Source organism: Grammomys surdaster, unplaced genomic scaffold (assembly GCF_004785775.1).
Source record: "Grammomys surdaster isolate TR1022 unplaced genomic scaffold, NIH_TR_1.0 125881, whole genome shotgun sequence".
NCBI classification, from domain to species: Eukaryota; Metazoa; Chordata; class Mammalia; order Rodentia; family Muridae; genus Grammomys; species Grammomys surdaster.
Genome location: NW_021620706.1, coordinates 67,721 through 90,142, shown reverse-complemented (window position 1 = coordinate 90,142; position 22,422 = coordinate 67,721). Strand labels below are relative to the sequence as shown.

The window sequence follows — 22,422 nt, the reverse complement described above, 5'->3', positions numbered from 1 at the left end:
GGAGGGAGGGAGGGAGGGAGGGAAAGAGAGAGAGAGAGAGAGAGAGAGAGAGAGAGAGAGAGGGAGGGAGGGAGGGAGGGAGGGAGGGAGGGAGGAAAGAAAAGAGAAAAAAAGAAAAAAGAAAAGAATAGAAAAGAAAAGAACTTCTAAGACACTGCCAGTGAAGTTCTGTAGAGAAGTAGCTATTTATTACTCTGGTGGCTGATAGCGTTCCAGTGGCCTCTGTGTGTCTGTGGTGGGAGAGGGCAGGACGAGGATGAAGGCCAGCACATACTGGAGTTGTTGTTGTTGTTGTTGTTGTTGTTATTCTAGCTCATTTTCTTAGGGAAGAGCTTAAGGTCTGCCTTTCTCCAGACCTCTTTCCCTTGCCTGTCTTCACTATACCAGGAGAAGTAACAGATGGGTAAGTAAAAAGAGAAGTTGGAAATTCTAGCCTCTTTCTTTTCCCAGTATTTAAAACAACCTTCTCTTTCTGGTATTTGGATTTGTGATTTTCTTTGTGGGATCCTCTTGCCATGAGAATAATAGTTTAAACAGCTGTCTTATCCAGACATTCAGCAGAGATTCCATTTTTTTTATATAATTTAAACATTTTGTTAATAAAGAATGTGCCCTGAGGATCTGTCTTCCATATCTCTTTCACTTCCAGCTTTGCTTGGACACGCAATAAATATTTGATTATCCTTGCAGCAATAACACCCAGGGAGCCAGAGCCTGCAGAGGGCTTTGATTCACTCACCCTTAACTTGTAACCTTAATTAGACATTAGCCATTCTTCATCTGTGAACACCCAGAAATAATGCTTCCTTGAAAGAAAGTTTAGTTTTGAAGAATTCGTTTTTTTAAACCTACAACTTTGGTCAACGAACATTTGCTAAGTTACAGTAAGTACAAGCCTGTGAAATATTAGATAATGCATAATAATATCCTCACAAACCTCATTTGAACTATGAACCACTTTATTATTTATTAGTACTACAAACTTTTAAGGAATGATACCAAGTTGAGTATAGTAAAATATACTCATTGACCTACCACTGGTGAGGCTAGCTAAGGAAACACGTAAGTTCAAGGTTTGATTTGTGCTTCATGTGGTGAGAAATATCTCAAAGGAAGAAAATTGCTAATAGCTTTTGTTTGTTTGCTAGCATAGTTAAGTTATCTTTATAGTAAGTGCATCTTGATTTATTATTAATTTCCAGGCCTTTGGTAGTAAGCCTTTCTTTCTACCGAATCATGAGCTGGAAAAGCAACTGGGGAGAAATTCATGGACACATCACCATCCAAGTTTTAAAATATACAGTAGAGGGCTAAAGAGAGGGCTCAGTGGTTAGGAGCTAATGGACTCCTGCAGAGGACCCGGGTTCAGTTCCCCACATTCACTTGGCATCTCACAACTGCATGTAATTCAAATTCTAGGGGATTTGAAATTCTCTTCTGGCCTCCTTGGGAACAAGATATTCACATGGTGTACATACATATTCTTAGAAAAGAATACAGAATATGTCCTAGGCCCAAACTGGTACTTTCCTTTTGTAACCATGTTCAGTGTCTTTTGGTTGCATATTGTATACCAAGCACTGTGTTAATCTTTTGCTTCCAACATCCAGTGGAGATTCCTATGAGGTAGACACTAGCCATATCCACACACCTGTTTTAAGAATTATTCTATTTTTTTTAATTACGTGTATATGGGACTGTCCATGTGTGGGTCTGTTCAGATGAATGTAGGTGCTCTTAGAAACCAGAAAAGGGCATTGGATCCCCTGGATCTGGAGTTACAGATGTTTTTGACCTTCCTGAACAGATTGGGTACCAAATTCTCATCCTATACAAGAGTAGCAAGTGCTGTTAACTGCTGAACCACCTCTCTAGCCTCAAATCCCATTTTTATATGCAGAAAATTGAGGTCTAGAAACTCAGTTAATAGATATAGTTACATACACATACATTTAATGTTCAGGCATATGTGGAGTATAATCCACAGCAAATAAGGACATTTCTGAGAACATTTCTGTCCTAAGAAACATATAATCTACCAGAAAGGCCTTGAGAACAAGTAGAACAAAATACTGAATGGCTGTTGTAATTTTAGATAAATATTTGTACTTTGAAGACAATAAAGCAAGGTGATTTGATAAGAAACTATAGTGATAAGTGCGTGTGTCTTGGAAGGCAACATTAAGAGGAGATAAGTAGACAGGAGACTTTGGGTTCAAAATGCACAACATTCGGTATTTAAAAAGGTAGGATCCATGACTCTCCGAAGGGAGCAGGCTCGGCAGGTTTCAGGACCTTGGCTAAAGCACTTGAAGCTAGAGAGTAAGACAGAGGCAGGACTGATAGCTCTGGCAGGAAGAGGAAGTAACATACTCTGCAGGCCTTGGAGTTTGACCTCAATCCCATGTGTCACCTTTGCGCTGTGTTAAGTCAGGAAAACAGAAGCCTTTTGTATCTCAAGGTGACAGATTTTCCCAACATTTCTAAGTGCAGCTCTTTGATTTTTCTCCTTGAATCATTGAAGAAAAAGGGTTGAACCTTATAGTCGTGACCCCAGAATAATTGTGTCTTATGAACATTCTCCCCCATAGCCATGAGATTCTTGGAAATATCAGTAGGTTCCCATTGATCTATTCCGAGCATCTAATGTTGCGATGCCATGCAAAGTTTCCCATAGTTCACAACTGCTGCCAACAGCACCTAGAAGACTCCTCCTCCTCCTTGTCCTCCTTCTCCTCTCCTCCTCCTCCTTCTTTCCCTGTTCCTCCACCTCCTCTTCCTCCTCCTTTCTCTGTTCCTTCTCTTCTTCTTCCTCCTCCTCCTCTTCTCCCTCCTCCTCCTCCTCCTTTCCCTGTTCCTTCACCTCCTCTTCCTCCTCCTTTCCCTGTTCCTCCTCCTCTTCCTCTTCCTTTCCCTGTTCCTCCTCCTCTTCCTCCTCCTCCACTTCCCCCTCCTCCTCCTGAAATAATCCCTTCTTTCCTTAACCTTCATAATCATCAGACCTTCAAAGACCACGGGGCACGTGTTTTGTAGAAGCCTAAGTATTTACTTACTGGATATTTCATCTTAATTATATTATAATTATTAGTATGTGAGATTTCACTCAAGTAATTCTGTGACCATCGCATCAACTCCTGTTTGGCAGTATATGGTACTGTATGTATCTTATTGATGATGATGCCCTCTTTAGTCACTGATGAAGGGGTTTACCAAGCTTCTCTAGAGAACCACTCCTTTTCTTTTTTGTCGTTCAGAAATAATGTAGAGAGCATCTTCAAAATGAAACTTTCATGTTGTCTGTACATGGGATAGGTTCTTCTAGCTGGGCTGACTTGTCAGGCCTCAGTGGGAGAAGATGCACCTAGCCCCACAGAGAAGTGATATGTCAGGATGGGGAGGGGTGATAGGGGAAGGATTGTGGAAGGGGCTGACTGGAAGGTGAGCAGTGAATAGGATGTAAAGTAAGTAAGTAAGTAAGTAAGTAAGTAAGTATAATAATAATAATAATTTAAAAATGAAACTTTCTCAGCTTGTTAGATAGCCATCTTACTGAGTTATTGCCACACTGATTTCCATAGTTAAGGCTACTTTTTATGGTTGAATATTTGAGGTACTCAGAATTGCTTCAAACTAAAATCTGTAGGTTTTAATTGAACTATCTGTCTTCTACATATCTAGTTGTTCCTCAATTCATCTATCAATCACCTATATCTATTTTTAAATAACCATCCAGATTTGCCAGAGCAGCCTATGGCCTAATAATATTTTCTCTAGTGATTTTGATGCTGTCCTATGAAATATGCCTGCGGGGTATTTTATGTTTAACTTTGTGTGTGTGTGTGTGTGTGTGTGTGTGTGTTTATGTGAGAGTTAATGTGCTTGTGCATTTATGTGGAGATCAGAGATGAACATCAGATTTCATTTCTTGGAAGCCACCCACCTAGATTGTTTGAGAGGCTCTCACTTGACTCTCAGGCTCCCTGATTTGGCTAGGCTGATGGGCCATTGAGCCAGGAATATATCAACTCAGTGATGGCATCACTTAAGTACACTGCCATGCCTAGCTTTTAACATGTCTGGCAAACACTTTCCCTGACCAAGCCATTCCCTCAGTTTCCTACTTTAAATGCAACTCCTTTAAGACCTTGTGCTCTGGGAACCTGCAACAAGTAGCAATCAGCAAGCTTACTCTTTCTGCAAATTACCTCATAATTCAGGTATTAGAATATAAACTACTATACAGACCTGAAAATATTCTTACTAGAGTTTGATTCAGACTGATATCTCTTTCAAAATATTCTTCTATCATACAGAGTGAGGTAAGTGAGATACTCAATAATACCTGAGGCTTTTTAGGAAGCTAATAAAAGCATTGCTCTTTGAGGATCCTTTTGGGATGGACTCCCTTCTTACTGACCTGAACATATATATTATTGAATAAAGGTACTCATGACCTTTCAGAACTGTACTGTCCAATATGGCATACAAGAAACAGGTGCCATTTACATAAAAATTGAGTAAATTAAAATTAAATACAAAACTCAGATTCCTCACTTTCACTAGCTGCATTGCCTTAGTCTCATGTGGTCACTGCTACCACACTGTGTGGTTCAGAGTGCAGCATTACTCCCTGTAGGGTGGGTGGCCTATGGGATAGTTCTGCTTTGGAATGTTCCACAATTTTAACAACTGATTTAATCAAAGAGAAGTCATTCTCATGAAACATTAGCTCTGATAATGATTCAAATAGGGGTGATGGATGTCTAAAGAAACATCAAGGGAATTTGCTTAATTGAAGTATAATTTATATGTAATACCAAAGCAAAGTTACCATGACAATCAATCACCAGATTTTTTTTTCCTGTTATACTGGTTTCCCATCACTGTGACAAAATACCCAAGTTACATGGCATTTAAGGAAGAAAGGTTTGTTTGGGGGTCACAGTCTTAGAACTTCCAGTCAGATGTCAGTAGGCCTTGTTGTTTTATTTTAGGGCCTCTGGTGAGTCATTACATCATGGCAGTAACTTGGCACAGCATGCTGCTTGCCTCATGTGCCATGGAAATAGAACAAGGAAGAGATGGGCATCCCAAAGTTCAGATTTGGGCATATCTCCAGTGATGTAATACCTGAAAAATTCTACTGATTTTCAATGGTGGAGACTAAGCATTCACTGTGTGGCTCTTTGGGAAATACATCCAGACCTGTCCCGTGCACTCTATCATCTAAATACCGTTGACCATACCATTCAATACATGTACATTTTAAACTTATGTTTATTTATCTATACTTCTCTCATCGTGTAGTCAGCCTCTTTCTTAAACAGCAAATGTCATAATACTAAAAGTTCTGATTAGGCTAAATGAAAATGGACATTCCTCCATCCATGCAGTACTGTGAGCTGTCCTGTACAACACCAGCAAGTTCATCTACCCCATCAGAGGTTAGAGAACCTGAAGTCTTGGCAGAAGTTGATTTTTTAAAAGGGTTTTATAAATGGACTGCTGGACACCTTAGAAAGAGAAGAACTCTTAATGTCGACTCTGTGCATGTTTGCTGTGTTTGCCTGTGCAGAAGATTCAAGGTTGGGGGACCTCAGCATTTCCTAGAATAGTGCTATTTAAGTAATTGGCTTTCTGTGCCTACAGTGTACCAAGAAGCCATGACTACTATCTGAAGGATGCTAATGCCGATGGAGATGCTGGCTTCAACAGTGATTCAGCAACAGCATTTGTGGGTGTTTCCAGACTCAAGTTGTCATTTTTAAAGAATCTATTGTGTACTATTGAACACATTACATTTGGATAATAAATCTGCAGTAGCTTTCAAGGAGAGAGGTTTCTACTTGAGAACAGTGTGAATTATAAAGTATGTTAAGAAAGGTACTACTTAGCAACCACGTGTGTGCCTGAACAGCATTGTATAATCAAGCATTTAATTTCTTCAGACACATCTTACCTCTCTTATGAATCAGAAAATAATACAATTTTATTGTTAAGAGCCCTCTTCTCTCTCTCTCCTGCAATTTAATTAGTGCTTGTTAAGGAGAGGTAGCTGTCAGATAAGAATTTAATTTTTGAGTTATCTATTGTCTTCTGATAGAGTGGCAATCTAAATCTTTTTATTTAGATATGTTATTCTCAAGAACTTTTCCAAATGATAATTTCCTAAGCTTGTCTTATTGTGAAGAGAAAGTTTTAACATTTGAATAAATTGAGTGGCTGGGCTTTTCCTTTTCCATAAAAGGAAATCATAGAGAAGTCATTTAGAAAAGAAAACAGAGGTACTTTGAGTGAGAATAATAATTCTTATATTATTTTATTGAAAATTTGGTATTCTGTGCTTTTATGGATAGGATCATTCACATTTTAAGTTTTTATGGTAATTTCAAGTATTAAAAAATTCTTAGAGAAATAATAGGGAAGCTAGGCAGGCATTCACTTCTCCCAAGATTAATCCTTCAATCTACACTTTCCTATCTTCCGATATAACAGAAGGAGATAGTGTAAGTCAAAATGTATCAGAACCATTGTGCTGAGGACGGAGACAGGAAGCGAATTGTTCCAGTGTTGTTCCCTCCCCAGCAGAGGACAAACTTTTTAGGAAGTTTCCAGAGCTTTGAAGTTTTGTGTCATGCTTGTCCCTGAGTTGTAAGACTGTCACAGGCATGGTCAGAGATGCTGGGTTCTTTTACTCATAGTTTTCCCACTACTATAAATAATTTTCCTTTACAATTTCTATTCTAATTAATTCCCTTGAGAATCAAGGGAAGCTAAAGAAATGGATCTACCCTCACTCGCTGACCACATTGGACTGAAGGTTGTAGCTCAAAGGGAATGTGGCCCCATGGTAGAGCTTATGTTAAGAAAGGAACGTACACATAAAATAAAGAAGTGCTTATTAGCAACAGAAAATATTTGTGTTGTCCCTGGTTCTAAAATAAATACTTTTGAGCCATTTTCATTCAAAACAATGATTCCCATGTGTCTTAGTTACTTTTCTATTAGTATGAGAAGACGCCATGACCATCACGGTAGAGCATCTGGCAGCAGGCAGGCATACATGGCACTGGAGCAGTAGCTGAGAGCTCATATCTTGAGATGACAACTGTGGGGAGAGGATGAATGAAGGAAGAAAGGGAGGGGGACAAGAATGGAGGAAAAGAGGGAGGGAGGGATGCAAGGAGGTAGGGAGAGTGAAAGAGCATATCTCTCTCTCTCTCTCTCTCTCTCTCTCTCTATTTCTGCGTGCGCGTGTGTGTGTGTGTGTGTGTGTGTGTGTGTGTGTGTGTGTACACATATTCCTAAATACAATGTGCTCAGTTTGTATATTGTATAATGTTACTTGTATGTATGGTTTCAGGGTTACCCTTTCGTTAATGGATAAACAAAAGACTATCCATCCTCAGTATTCCTTAGTTACCTGTAGTTCTTTGTGTAGTGTTGAAACCTCATGGGCTTTCCTAATCCATGTTAGCGTGTCTGTAAGTCTGTGATACAGAGATGATAAGAGATGTTTACTTTTAATATTAGTCATTATAAAATCAGGAATCAGTGGTTAAAGGTTTAATGATTAAATAGTCAACAGCAATGCTTCTCTCTCTGAGAAGCAGGTATAATTTTCCCTACATTATTATTTTTCCTTTTTTATTGAAAATATATTCTTATCTTGTACATTACATCTTGACCAGAGTTTCCCCACCCTCCACTCCTCCAAACTCCTCTCCACCAACACTCTCTCCAAAATCCATAACTTTTTCATTTCCCTTCAGAAAAGGGCAGGCTTCCAAGAGACAACAACCAAATACAACAAAACAAGATACAGTAAGACAAGGCAAAAACTCTCATGTTGTGGCTAGACAAGGCAAGGAAAAAAGTCCCAAGAGCAGGCAGAAGAATATTATTGTTTTAACAATGATTGACTACAGGTATTGAAGAAAGTTAAGCCATGGAAGTAAAGGATAGGGAAGCCTTCCCTCTTTGTCTCTCTCTATGTCTCTTTCTCTGTCTCTCTATGTCTTTTTTCTCTGTCTGCCTCTCTGTCTCTCTCTCTGTCTCTCTCTCTCTCTCTCTCTCTCTCTCTCTCTCTCTCTCTCTCTCTGTCCCCTTGCCCCTCAGCAATGCTAATATACACGTGTAATTCACCTGTGGTTTAGAGGACACCCTAAGTGAATAGATTCTTTTTTTTACACCATGTGGTTCATGAGGACTGAGTTTAGGTTACTAGCCCCTGTACCAAGTGCTTTCCTGAGGAGCCATCTCACTGGCCCATCTACTCAAATTTATATAACAAATGTTATGACAGCACTGTTGTCAGTCACGGCAATTAACTCCTCTAGAATTATAATGCTGAAGTATATGAATTATTTATTAAGTATAGAACTCAGGAAACACATGTTCTTCTGACACGTGGTTTAATGTTGTATATAGTTCAAGGTTTTTCTGTTGTCAGAACAGTTTAATTTCTGTCATGTAAAGGATCCAGAATGCATTCCCCAGTAAACCTCTGACACACCAGTGTCTAATGCAAGCTTTGCTTTTCTTAAAAGCTTTCCAGCTTCACTCATTTGTTTTTCTAATTCTGTATTTATTAGAACTTGCACTAGGTATATGCATACATATATGCAGACATATGTGCATGTATGCTTGTCTGACCACACCCTGCTTTTTATATGCATGCTGAGATCTGAACCCTGGCCCCTGTGTTTTTGCAACAAGTGCTCTTAGCCAGCCAGTGAAAACTCTGGGTTTTAAATTTCACATGAGTGTCTCTACTCAATCTAAGATGTCCGCAGAAGAAAATAACTGAAAGAAAAGTGTAACTTTAATTTCTTTCAAAGCTTAATTTTGAATGATCTTAATTTTGAATGGCTTTAACCTCCCTTTTAATCCACCATCCACCAAAGGTAGTGGAAAAGAAAGGATACAGGGGAAGTGGACCTGTTTACAAATGGTTCTTTGGAGCAGTTCCATCTGTGTTGTCTGGAAATCGGCAGTTCAGTTCACAGGTCAACAGCAGCCACTCCATCCAGTAACAAACACTTCACAGATATATCAGCAGTCCTGTTCGGTAGAGTCAGGTTAACAGCAGCAGTGGCCCAACCTAGAAGAGACAGCCAGGCCCCAGCACTAGTCAGCAGGAGGGACCTGCAGAAACCTAAGGAGAAGTTCTCAGCTGTTCCTCTCTCAGTGAAGGGAAGATCAGCAAAGACTCAAAGATTAGCAAAGATGTGAGAACAACAAGCATTGCACAGCTATCTGTACCAGCAAGCCAAGCTCAGCATCCAACTGCTGTTGAATCCCTTTTTATATCCCTCCAAACATCATGTGTCCTCCACGGGTCTTGCCTCAGCACATGCATCTGTCTCAGCTGACATCCTTTCTCCTGTGTCTGCTTCAACAAAATGTTTCTTCATGAGTCTGCCTTAACATTTCCCCTGTGTCCACTTCAGGAAAAATATTCCTTCACGTGTTTGTCCCAGCAAAACACTATCCAACACAACTGACTTTCCAAAGAACCTGTAAGTTTCCATTTCAGAAAAGGGCAAGTGGAAGCTTTCATCTTGCTTTGTAAGTTACACACTGGACATTTGCAGGCCCAAGTAAACAGTGGTTCAGCCTCTACAAGTTCTGATCTCAATACCCAGAGGATGTACTTTTAAAGGTCTCTTCAGTGTGTCTCTAACACTAACTTGTGTAGTGAGGAACAGCTTGATGTGATAGCCTGTGATGATGCTACCTGAGACAGTGGTGGGGTCCTAGCCTGTGCTGTCACTAGGGTCTATGTCTGGGTTTGTGCATTAGCCTGCAGCAGCAGGGGTCTGTTAACCACCAAAGAACAGGTAAATGTCCCTGGTCTGGACTGATGCCAGTTGACATGTTTAGGGGGAGATGAGTAGGTTTGGGATGCATGGTTTGAAATACACACACACACACACACACACACATAGACACACACATACACATAGACACATACACACACACACTAAAAAGTTAGAAGAAAAAAAAAGCCTGGGTTCCATGTTGCTAGAATATTCTATAAGATCCTGTGGAGTGAGTGCTGCTTTCTTATTTTACAGATTATAGATTAGGAAATGTACCCTGTGAAGTTCTTAGGCAGGACTGGACACTTAGAACCTGAGAACCCTGTGCTTTAAAATCATTGGTCTTTCTTGCATGACTATGCAATTTTAAATTTTAGACAAAACTTGGGAGGGTGAAGCAAAGCTACCTTGTTAACATGCTAAGCAACTCAGCCAAGTGAAGTTGACAGTTAATGAAGATTGTCAGTCCCATAACCAAGCGAAGGTCTTCAAGGGTGGAGGTATTATCAATGAGACAAGTGCTCCACCCGGCCAGCACACACACACCTTTCTCCCTCACCCATGGGAGAACCCTGAACATGAAGGAGCATTATGGTAATGATGTCATCCCATCTGAGTGTGATTACCTTTGATTGTTTACTACTTACTTGTGTTTTCATGTTTTTTAATTTCATCACATGGCAATTTGGAGCCATACTGAATAACTATGGGAAGCAAAGGTATAATGTGGATACTAAGTCTCTCCTAGAAAGCTGACTCCCAGTGACAAGAACCGTTCCTTACACTTGTTCTTGATCCCCTGATGTGGGTGGACCTATGCCTAACCCGCAGTAGGCACTTTAAAATAAAGATCTGTATGGGAATGAACATTTTATGCTAAAACCAATTTTTAATCCCTTGTATTAAAGAGAGTAAGCGCCTGCATTTTAGCAGCAAACATGTTATAAAGGAGCATGGATAAAAGAGCTATAGCTGTTAGTTGTACTTACATGGTTATGTGGTTTGTAAACCTTTTTTAAAAAGTAACAGAGAAGTAACAGAGAATCAAAAGTTATAAAAGTCATCAGTGGAAGGTATTCAGATTCTGTAGACTTCTGAGTTAGTTTCACTTCAAATTAGGGTTTGAGGTTTAAGGAAAAAGGACTCAGGGTGCTTAGAGGCTTGGGAGACAAAGTGCTGTAACATTAATAACTGATAAAACAATGTCATGGACCACAGTTGTGAAAATGCTCCCATGAGGCCGTGCAAAGGGGAGGCCAGCGTTGTGTTTTAGGAAACATGACTAATGTGCTAGGATTCATCCACTTTCTTTGCTCTACTGTCCTGTATGACACACATACCTTATACCATGATGAGCAGGAAGACAATATTGCACTGGGGTCTGGGGGAGCAGTTCTTCCTTAGTCATTAGAATTGTAGAATAATCCTCCAGACAATCTTAGGCTGATTGAAAAAAGCAAACAGTAATGACCAATCCAACAAGGTAGTGAAGGCACTTTCCAGCTTCACCCGGGACTCTTGCAAATGATGGGATAGAACACAAATCTCAAGCATGTTTTATTTTCTCCATTATGGCTTCCTCTTACATCATCAATAAATAACTAAATTTAGTCATCAGGTAAACCCTTAATTGGTAATACGGTGATAAAAGGTGGTTGAATTATCTTAGAGTCTATATTTCATTTAATTTTTCTCTGTGACTTTGTCTATTCTCTGGCATCACCAGACTTTAGTTTTGCTTTTTTATGAATAATAATTGTCAGAAAGTATGTTCCAAGTTTGACGCAGTTTGTTCATATTCTTCTGTCAGAAAAAAAAAGTATTTTTGAGTGAAAAATGCAGTTTAATTCCACTTTATTACCCCAGTACAAAGAACTCCAAGATTTAAGAATTCTATTTGAATAGTGTGTCTCATGTGCCTCAAGAAACTTCGTGGTTATTGTATTGGTTTTATTTCTTACTACTTCTACCATGTGCCTGATCATTGTATAATGTATTTATTAACTAAATTAATAGAGACCATTACAATATTTTTCAGTATATATGCTTTTCTTTTTTAAATATTTTATGTGTATGGATGCTTTCCCAAATATACACCTATGTACTAACTATATGTGACCTGGAGTTCCCAGGGACCAGAAGAGGGTCTGGGATCCCCTAATACTGGAGTTATAGAAGGTTGTGAACTGCCATATGGGTTCTGGAAATCAAACCCAGGTCCTTTGGAAGAGTAGCCGTTGCTATCAACTACTGAGCTATCTCTCCAGCCCCTTATATGCTTCCTTTAAGTTGATTAAATGAGCTGTTTCTGAATTCTCTAAACACACACACACACACACACACACACACACACACACACATTTTTCTTTGCAGTTTCATTCTGTTTTGGTATGAGAGCAGGTCTCACGGTGTAGCTCACAGTATCCTTGAACTCACTGTGTAATTCAGGGACACTTGAAACTTGTGTCAGTCCTCCTGTATCAAGTCTATCAGCACCTATAAGGGAAGGACTCAGTGAAGCCTATGAACTAGATAGACTACTTGTATGGTTAGAAAGAAATGTTTGTTGGGAGAGCAAACTGTCAGGCTTCCTCAGAGAATAGAGGACAGCAATGAGTGGGGAAAGCCTTGCCAGTTTTATGAGAAAGGTGGCGAGGGAGGTAGGGGACAGTAGAGCAGCCTGAGGACTTTTGATTTCTCATAGGCTGTTAGGCTTAACCCAGAGCTAATGCCCTTGCCCAAGGTACTTGACAATTGGAGTAGATAAGGGAAGTAGTAGCTTTCCTAGAGACAGAAACAGCGTTTCTATTTATCTAGTAAGAGTCTGTCTGGGATAGATCCAGGCCTTCATCTAAGACACTGACAGCAGCACTGCCATTTGTAGGGGAGGGGTACTGCTTGAACCTAACAGTGCTGAGATTACAGGTACGTACCACCATGGTGGGCTTCTTTGGGAACTTTGAATAGACAAAATTAAAGCTACTCTTACATCATGTTTCCTATAATCTAGCTACTATGCATAGAAGGTTTCCTGAACTTTTTACATTTCTGAAATTAGTTTGATTCTATCATAGGTTTACCGGATTTAATGATTCTGTTTCATTAAATGTGAATATTGTTGAAATTACTTAGAAAAAGTAAAATGTTTACAATTTTGATAAAACATGGATATTGTAACAATTCAAAACAAACGATTATTTCAGAGAAGGTTACAATCAACAAATAGAACCAGTTTTGTCTACTTGTGAATTGTAATGATATGAGCATTTATTTTATAGAACCAGTGTTTTGATAATGTGCAAATGAGTTCTAGCACTGTGTGTATGTTGTTGTTAATTCTAGAAGAAATTAAAACAGCATTCAAGAATGAAAATATAAAGTGAACAACCGTGGGTGGTCGCCAGTTTTCCAACATACCTCCAGAAACTTCTAGCCATAGTCATGTGGCCTTTTTGCTTTGGGACTATAGTGAGACAGAACTCCATGTCCTGGGGAGGGCTGCTCACCTTATGGCAGTGGAGAAGGAAGGTGAGAAACAGCAGGGACAGAGGTCCCATATCTGCCCCAAGGGTGTGTCTCCATTGACTTAACTTCTCATTAGTCCCCTACCCCAAGGTTCCACCACTTACTAGTAGCACTTGAACAGGCAGCAGTCTTATCTCATGGATCTCTGGGGGATGGTTCCCATCCAAATAATAGCTTTTCTGTGAGGGAGAGATGTCTCTTTAGAGTGAAGCTGTGTGTCTGCTGCTCCGCCATGCAAAGCCCTTCTCTGAGTGGTCTCCATGTTGTTTATCCCCTTTCCTAAGTTCTGTTATTTTACCACTTACATATTTGGCTCTGCTGAAATACAATCAAGATGGCTGTTCACACAACCTGTCACTTGCCAGCTTGACAAGACCACCAACATTAGTACATACCCGGGCAGAGGCAGTCCGGAAGTTTCAAACGATCAGTGTAGTCTTGAGGTTTCATATCTTGAGCTCTCTTGCCTTACCAACTTAACATCCTTTTGTAAATGAATGGATTTTTAATAACTACTCAACACTGTGACACTCGGGCCAGAGGGGTAGTTTGGGAAAAGGACCACCTTACTACTATCACCTTGCCTTGTGTCTTACCCCACTGCACCTGCACTTCCATTTCATATTATAAGTCACTTGGACTTTTCTCCTCGTGGCTGTACCTAGACATCCCTCCTTCTGCCTTCTCGCGATCAGTCTCTATGTTCCCCTGGAATCACAGGAATCTTGGTTGAGCTCTTTCAGGAACTCTTTGTTACTACAAACTTCCCCAGCAATGTTCCTTGAAATTCCAGAGCCACCCCTCTGCTCATCCACCCCTCTGCGGCTCTTATTCTAGGTCCCAGCAATGAGGAGCCACCCTAGTTTCTGCTGAAGCTCCTGAGTAAGGGTGTGCCTGTACTTGTCGTGCACTTCACAGGAACTGTTCCCCACTCACATCGTCTGTAACCTATTGCTTTGTATTACTCCTGTCAGCAGGGGATTTATGAGGACTACTTCTACTCCTCATCTTTTAGCACCTTGTGCAGCCTACATGCATACTGGGTGAATACCACAGAGTGGGTGAGTGGGTAGCTGAATGAATGAGAGCAAGCCACACCTTCCTTGTTCTTTTGCTTAATAATTTTCTGAGCTCTTATTTACAACCCACTGTTCTCCTGTCTTCTCTCCTCCCTCCTGTCTCTTTCAGCCACCGTGTCTATTCTGTTCAACGCACAGTCTTGCCTGTTCTGGACAAAAGCCTTTACCCCTCCAGAATCCATTCCACTTGCGTCCATTTTACCTTCAAGTCTTCTGTCTACTTTTCCTACTGCATCTCTTACCTTTCTCCTTGTCTACTCCGAACTCTGCCACCGTCTCTCCCTTCCTTGTCTCACTATAATAATGTCTGTGCTCGTGCTCGTGCTGGGTCCTCATCTAGGTCTGAGGCCCTGGGAATAAATAGTCAACATAGCACCTGACCTGCAAGCAGAATTAACCTTCTATCCTGTATCTTCAAATTCATTTGAACACTTCCCTCCATGAAAGATGAATTATGTTCTTTTTTTATTCATAGCTCTTGGCTATGCATTATTCTGAATATGTGTATCTTTATAAATGACAAACTTTGAGAATGAGAGCAAAATTAGTTCACCTTTGACCATGATAGGCAAGCTAGGCCAACTCATGGTCATATGCTCTTGGCGTTACAAAGAACACATACGTGGCAGATTTTGATTTGAAACCCTGTTATGTCATAGGTCACTGTAGTCTTTGTTAGTCCTTTCTCCCAGGCTTCCAGCTTCTAATAGAAAGCTAATAAAACCAAATTTACAGTATGTTTATGCAGATTAAATGTGATAATATATGCAAAGCATAAAGCTTAAAATGATAGCCAATGGCATAGATGTAGTAATTGTCCATTAGTGTTATTGTTACTATTGCAATAGGTATGAACTGTTAGAAGATCTTGTTTTATCTCCTAGTATTAATGAGTTTCATTTAACTCCATGGCTAATTTCTAGCTGAGCAAAACTGAAACTAGAAGTTACCCAATAGCTTTACTATTAAATATAAACCTTTTCTCATTACCTTCCAATATTCTATTAGTACTTTTTTTTTTTTGGTCTTAGAACATTTTGCAGGTAATTGCTAGCTTTTTAAGGCTTCTCCTGACAGAGGACCAATTACTGCAAGTGTTTGTGAGAAGAAAAATTTGAAAAATATTCAGTTCTCTCTACCCAGCCTTTTCTGCACTATTTTGCAACCGAGAATATTAAATGAATTCTAAGTGGTTACAGCTAGCAGAGCCTGCTATTTGTTAGTGCCCATTAGATGAGGACACTGGAGGGGTTTCCTTGGTCTTATGGGTCTCTAACACATTCTATTTTCTTAAATTTGTTAACTTTTGTTGAACATCCATGTTCTGTCAGAATTCAGACAGATGGCAGACTCGGAATACATAGTCTTTGTAATAAAGCAAGTAATAAGGGGCTGGGATTGTACCTCAGTTTGTAGAGTGCTTGCCTAGAAGGCACAAAGCCCTGTGTTAGATCCTCAAAATTGTATAAGCCAGGTGTGAGGATACAGAAAGGAAGTGAAGGCAGTGGGCAGATCAAGAATTCAAGAGCATCCTCTGCTTTGTACTGAGTTTGAAGCCAGCATAGATAACATTAAAACCCAGTCTCAAAAAAAAAAAGGAAGTCAGAAATTCGAAGTCCACTGAGCAACTTAGGGGAAGAGCATCTTATTACGTTATGCTTTCATAGGGCATTAGCATGATGCAGCACATAACAGTCTTTTACTTGGGTGTCTTGTGCTTCTTATTAAGCAATGTTCTTTTGAATTAAGATCACAAGAAGATTATTCATTGTGCAGACATATTCTCATTTTCCCTTTTTCCAACTGAAATAATGAACTCATCAAGAACAATGACAACAACAAAATGCAGCAAGGAAAACATCAAGGATTGATCATTGTTATTCAAAGCATATGTGTCATCCTCCACACGAGTAATGACAGAGTTAGAAACAGCACTAGTGCCTGAAGTAGGACCCAGGCATTGACAGAAGAACTAAACAGTGCTAGAGACCAAGGTACCAGAAGAGGACAGGATGTCTGTCCACTGTAGCAGCCAATGCTAATGGTGTGATATTCTTGGTAGTGATGGTCAAGGACAAACATCTAACAGGCGAATTGTCAGACACTATGTAAGTCAGTGGTTTGCATTTCGTGCGCTGTTTTAAAATCCCTACTAAATGAATGCTACTATTTTTGTCTATCTTATGGATGGAGGAGTTACGATTTCAACCAGGAGCCTTACAGTATCACATATCTTATAAAAGGTAGTAGCTGGACTCAGCCTGAAGTCAAACCCACTCCTAACCTCTTAGTCCTGATGCTACACAGAGAGACACCTGACTTTGTCCCTGAGGTCAGAAGACAACTTCTCCTTATAACTGCAGCATCCCTTGGATAGAAATGGACCATCATCAACCCATCTCTGTTTAAAGGGTTTTAATGCAGCACCGTACAGACTGACAAATGGCAATTTTTGTAAATTGGTTATAACAGTAGTAACATTTTAACTTTAACAGCAAATGCAGGAAGACAAAATATAAGTGAAATACTGTGTTTCCTGAAGTCAGTTTCTGGATACCTCAAGCCAGCCATTCCATGAAAGTATCTAGAACTGTATAGACTGCAAAGCTAAGTAGAATAGAGTATGGTCACAGTTGCTGGGCCAACCTCTGATCCCTAAATATTTGTTTAAAATCTGTATGGCTCTGCAGCTGGGAAGAGTAAGGCCAGCATGGATTGTGCCTGAGTTTGGTCTTTTAACAACTTTACTTCAGGCTCTAGCTGTTAGCACCCACCGCCTGTCATTATTAGCCCTTCAGTTAGCACTCTGTTAGACATTCTTCCTAAAAGAACACAGTGACTCACAGAGTTATTCATGACATCCTTGAGATAGTTCTACCTAGGAAAGCAAACAAGAAAACACTCCAGGAGTCCTACCACTAAATAATGTTAATATCCCATTGGGGATATAGTATTGTCTACATGCAAACTCAGGGGTGTGGGTGTGTGTGTGTGTGTGTGTGTGTGTGTGTGTGTGTGTGTAAAATCTACTCTTTAGGAAAATAAAGTGTAAAATCACAAACACAGAAATAAATTTCCTATTAACAGAAAAAGTTAATTCAAGCATCAGTAAAAATATTTTTTACTGGCTTTTCACACTTTAAACATTTTCACATAGTCATTTCTTTGAAAGAAATGCTTCTGAAATGATGTCCCTTTATAAGTCAGTCTGACCACAAATGATGTCAGTGTATAACATCCCTTTTGAAACATGAAAAAGATGTGTCATTAATCTGAGACAGATGTCATTCCTGCTCGTGTACCTTGGCTTAACTCTGTTTCAGGAAACTCCAGAGCCCTTCTATGGACTACATAGCTATGAGAGCATCCTGCTACTTCTCTCATCCCCTCAAGCAGCTTCCTCTGCTTTTTAAATCCACCCAGCCTCTTGCTCAAGTGATGCCAGCCATGTGTCCACCTCCAGGTCCATGTCTTACCCATGCCCTCTGCCCAGACAGCTGTAACCAAGAGAACCCCATGTTTCACTCTCAATTCTAACGGTATTTTCTTACTTAGATTTTCTTTGGTCACTGTGTCTAAAATTTCAGTAGCCTAACATTTTCTCTCTAGCATTGGGATTCATTTTTCTACTGGAGCTTTTATTACTAGTTGATGGTTCATATTTTATTTATTTTGCACATAGTCTGTCTCTCCCCAAGAGAGAATAAACTCTAGGAAAATCGAGAATGTTTGTCTTATATCTTCAGTGCTGAATCTTACAGCCCCAGAGGTATGCCTGGTGCAGATGAGACACTTAATAAATTATTCTGAGTATATTAACAAACACATACATATGTGAAATATGTCTCAATGTGCTAAATCTAAAGAGTAAAACAGTGGACAGTGTGCTCAAGTTTCAAGCCGATGAGGAGAAGGATGTAAATATTCCACTAAGCCTATGTAATGGAGGAAGGACTGGAGGGTAGACATGTTGAGATTGTGAGCTTGCTTGTGTTCAGTGTGCTCATAGTTTTATTTCAACTTGACATGAAATTCAGCTGAAAGGCATTTTTAATTAGTGATTGGCATGTGAGGGCCCAGCCCAGCTAGTGGTCCAGGGTTCTGTAAGAGAGCAGGCTGAGCAAGCCATGAGGAGCAAACCAGTAAGCAGCCAGGGCCTCTGCATCAGTTCTTGCCTCCAGGCTCCTGCACTGTTTAAATGACTGTTCTGACATCCTTCAGTGATGGACTACAGTGTGAAAGTGTAAGCCAAATAAGCCCTTTCCTCCCCAATTTGCTTTTTGGTCATAGTGTATCATCGCAGAAATAGTAACCCCAAACTAAGAAGCAAAACTGTAGAAGTTAATCCCCTGGGCCAGCATATTTGAAAACAATCTCTGTGGCTATGCATGTAGTTAATTTAGCTTCTGGCAAAAAAAAAAAAAAAAAAAAAAAAGGATTTAAATTGGGAACTGTGACTGATAATAGTATTCTTTTCCAGATGTGTGCTATTCAATTTTCTTTGTTTTGCAAATAGTGAAATTGAAGCATAGGGTTTGAGATCTTATCCAAACTGAAGCGTTCATGTGGCAGACTCTAGAACCGTGCAGCAGGACCTAGGGAATGCCGTGTGCTTTCCACTTGTAACTGCTGTGCATGGTCAGCACTTTTGACTTCCACACCGGAAACAGGAGGAGCTATTCTTAACCTTTCTTAATACAATGGTCAGACTACATGGACTCAGTGAATTCTCCACATGGCCAGACCACAGCCATCGACTTACCTTTCTCTGTGGTGTCTTCAGCTTACAGAGGAAATCGGAAAACTTGAAGATAAAGTGGAATGTGCTAATAATGCTCTCAAAGCAGACTGGGAACGGTGGAAGCAGAACATGCAGAATGACCTCAGGTCTGCGTTTACAGTCACCGCAGAGGAGAACATCCGCTACTATGAGCAGGTAGGCCCGTGGTTCTTGGAAGCACTTCCTGGTTACGTGATACACCCTTGACTGTCCACCTGCTCTGTGGAGTCAGGAAAAGAGTCCGATGTCAGAGTCCGAAGCCTCCTTGGTGACTCTGTTCTGGTCTGTTTTCTCCCCTCTATTGATTGTTCTGGGAGGATTTGCAGTCCTCAAAATAGGATCAGATGTTTCTGACTGTCCGCTTTTCTATGTCTACCTTATAAAAAATTTTATCTTAGAAAGAATTTTATCTTATAAAGAATTTCCCCTTTTCTATGTCTATCTCATATGGACATTTCCATAAAATAAGAATGAAATGTGCATTTACTTTTAACCAAGCATTATGCAGTAACCCTGAAGAGAGAGCACAGCATGTTTGACAGTCCATTTTTCATAGAGGGATACTCAGGATAGGAAACAGTTAAAACAAGGCATCCAAAAAACAGTGATTCATGTTCTAGTATAGAAATACATTGCAGGGAATCTAACCTAATATAAAAGAGATGCGGTGACCCTCAGAGAATAGGTTGAGGCTGAAATCTGAATGTTGAATTAGACATCTCTACTTGAAGTTGTGAGAAATCAAAATCCAGGTACCAAAACCTCATGGAGAAGAACAAAGAAGTGAGGGACATGTTCAAACCATTTAGCTGTGTTGGAGGAAGAAGCGGAGCCTGTGTTGAGATAAAGACTAGGCTGATGAACATACTATCAGCTTAATTTCATCATTCCTTCTAAGAAGGCTGATGCGTTTTCATCTGATGATGCTCATTCTCTCCCCTTACTGTTGATCCTGCATTCATGCCCTTTAAATAATCCATCAGCTCAACATGTCTGTAAACCTCAGGTTTGAATGATCTAAAACACTTCTCCTTAATGAAGTCCTTTTATCTACGTAAAGTGTCAGTATCACAACTGTTTAAATCTGTAGTGATCATTACTCCTCCTTTGTGGTCCAGCCTGGGCATATTTACATTATGGCATCTTAGTGACAGTCAGCTGAGAAGCGACAATGAGCATGCCTTGTAGAGATGGACAGGTGCACAGCAGCTGGGAGCGTGCCCTTTTCCTGCAGAGAACCTGAGTTTGGCCTCAGCAGCTATGTCATGCCACACACAGCTGACTGACAGTCGTTCCAGCTCCAAGACATCCAATGCCTTCTTCTGTGAGTACACACACACACACACACACACACACACACAATTAAAAACAGAAAAAAAAGGAAATGCCTTGGAAATGAGAATATGTGATATACATGTTTATTATTATTAAGCATAAATACATTAAGATATTAAAATTAAATGACAGATACAATCCATTTTTTAATGTAATTCCTGATGACTTTTCTAGGTCTGGATTCTTTTGCTTGGTTGGGTTTTCTTTCCTTTATTTGCTTTTATTTTGAGAAGGAGTCTTGCTGTATAACCCTGGCTGACCTGGAACTTGCTACGTAAACCAGACTGACCATGAATTCATAGACATCTGCTTGCCTCTGCCTCTGCCTCCAGAATGCTGGGGTTAAAGGTGTGTGCCACCACACTGGGCTTGAGATTGAGCTTTAAAAAAAAAAATGTGAGGGTGAATGTTCTTATGAATTCAGTTGAAACTGACTAAAATGTTTGGGATTTGGCACAACATTTTACATAAATGTGTATTCATGTTATTCTCCTGCTAAAACTTGGTTTATACACAAGTATCACTTCCTTGAAAACAGTTAAATTAACTCTAACATGCCTGGTCACTGTTCATGACAGTTCTCATCAATGTGTTGTGTTTCTAACTCTGCCCCAAAGTGAACTGTATTTCTGTTACTGAAGATACATCTTGTATACTGCATATTGGATGTGTTGTTTTGAAGAACAATTGATTTTGTTATTGTAACTTAAAAAGACCCTGTCCCAGATATCCTTTGTTGTTTCCTCAGTGATAAATTTTAACATATCTGACACATCAGTCCACCAAGGCAAAATAAGGAATTTTGCACCTTTGAGTGATCAAGAAGTCTTCATTAGTAGAAAAGCTGCAAGAGCCTAAAGAATAGGAGTGTGTTGTCATCTGTTAACTTCAGACTCTCTCAGACACACTGAAAAATGAAGGTTTTCATGATCTTTCTGTCCCCTATTTAATTTAATCATATTATCAAAGAAATGTCTCCTTTTCTTCAGTATTCACATAGATAAATCCCCAAAGGGTCTATTCCTACTGCAAAAGATAAAATAGAGTTCACACATCTGCCTTTGGATTTACTTGTAGGAAGGGAAATGATCACAGCTTGTATAACTTCAAATTTAAATATCAAAATGACAGAGGGAAATGAGATTACACATATGCAGAGTGAGTCTGAGTCAGACTAACATTGCCATTCTAAAATGTCATACGTGGATTCCTGACTCTGGGAGACATTTGACTCTGGCTAAAGAATGGATATAAAATGTTACTCCATCATTTTCTTTCATGAAAGCTTACCCAGCTTGGATATTACCAGCATGCCTCTGTATTCGTAGGGGACTGGTCTGCACAGTGTGTGTGCAGGCAATTTCACTGCTCTGAGAACATTGTGAAGTGTGCTTACAGAAACTAAGATGACAAGGATATCACTAGGAGATGGGGTATTATGGGAATGCCATCATGTGGGTGCTGTGACCTTGACTGAAGCAATATGGAACAGGACATGATTGTACAACAACACATAAACCAATTCTTGCTACTGTGGTAATGTGACAGGGATATTGAAACAGTGTAATATGGCATGTGAAATTAAGTGAGTGGATTTTTTGTTGTTGTGTTTGAATATTCTCGATGCTTGTAGTGATGGAGAAAGCTTCAAAGATTGTTGATCCTTGAGAGAAATAGTCAGTGGATTAGGAGAGTGCATTCTTATGAAAGCTTTATTTTAGCATCACTGACTCTACTCAGCTATCCTACCTCCTCTTACACATGAGCATTGGGTACCTTCTTGGACTTTATTTCAGGGTAGCTTTAGAGTGACTCTAGGCTTGATGAAAAGAAAGAAAGAAAGAAAGAAAGAAAGAAAGAAAGAAAGAAAGAAAGAAAG

General features: G+C 39.8%; 1 protein-coding gene across 2 annotated transcripts in view; it reads left to right on the top strand.

The window, feature by feature from the left end:
- The window catches only part of Snx7 (sorting nexin 7), an 86,523-nt gene that overhangs the window by 48,001 nt on the left and 16,100 nt on the right, over positions 1–22,422 (top strand). The window contains exon 8 of one of the 2 annotated variants that reach the window (XM_028752194.1): positions 19,212–19,364. The exons of the other annotated variant lie outside the window; for it this stretch is intronic. Within the exon in view, the coding sequence (XP_028608027.1) occupies positions 19,212–19,364 (153 nt within the window). The remainder of the gene's footprint in view (positions 1–19,211; positions 19,365–22,422) is intronic. 2 annotated transcript variants of the gene reach the window in all.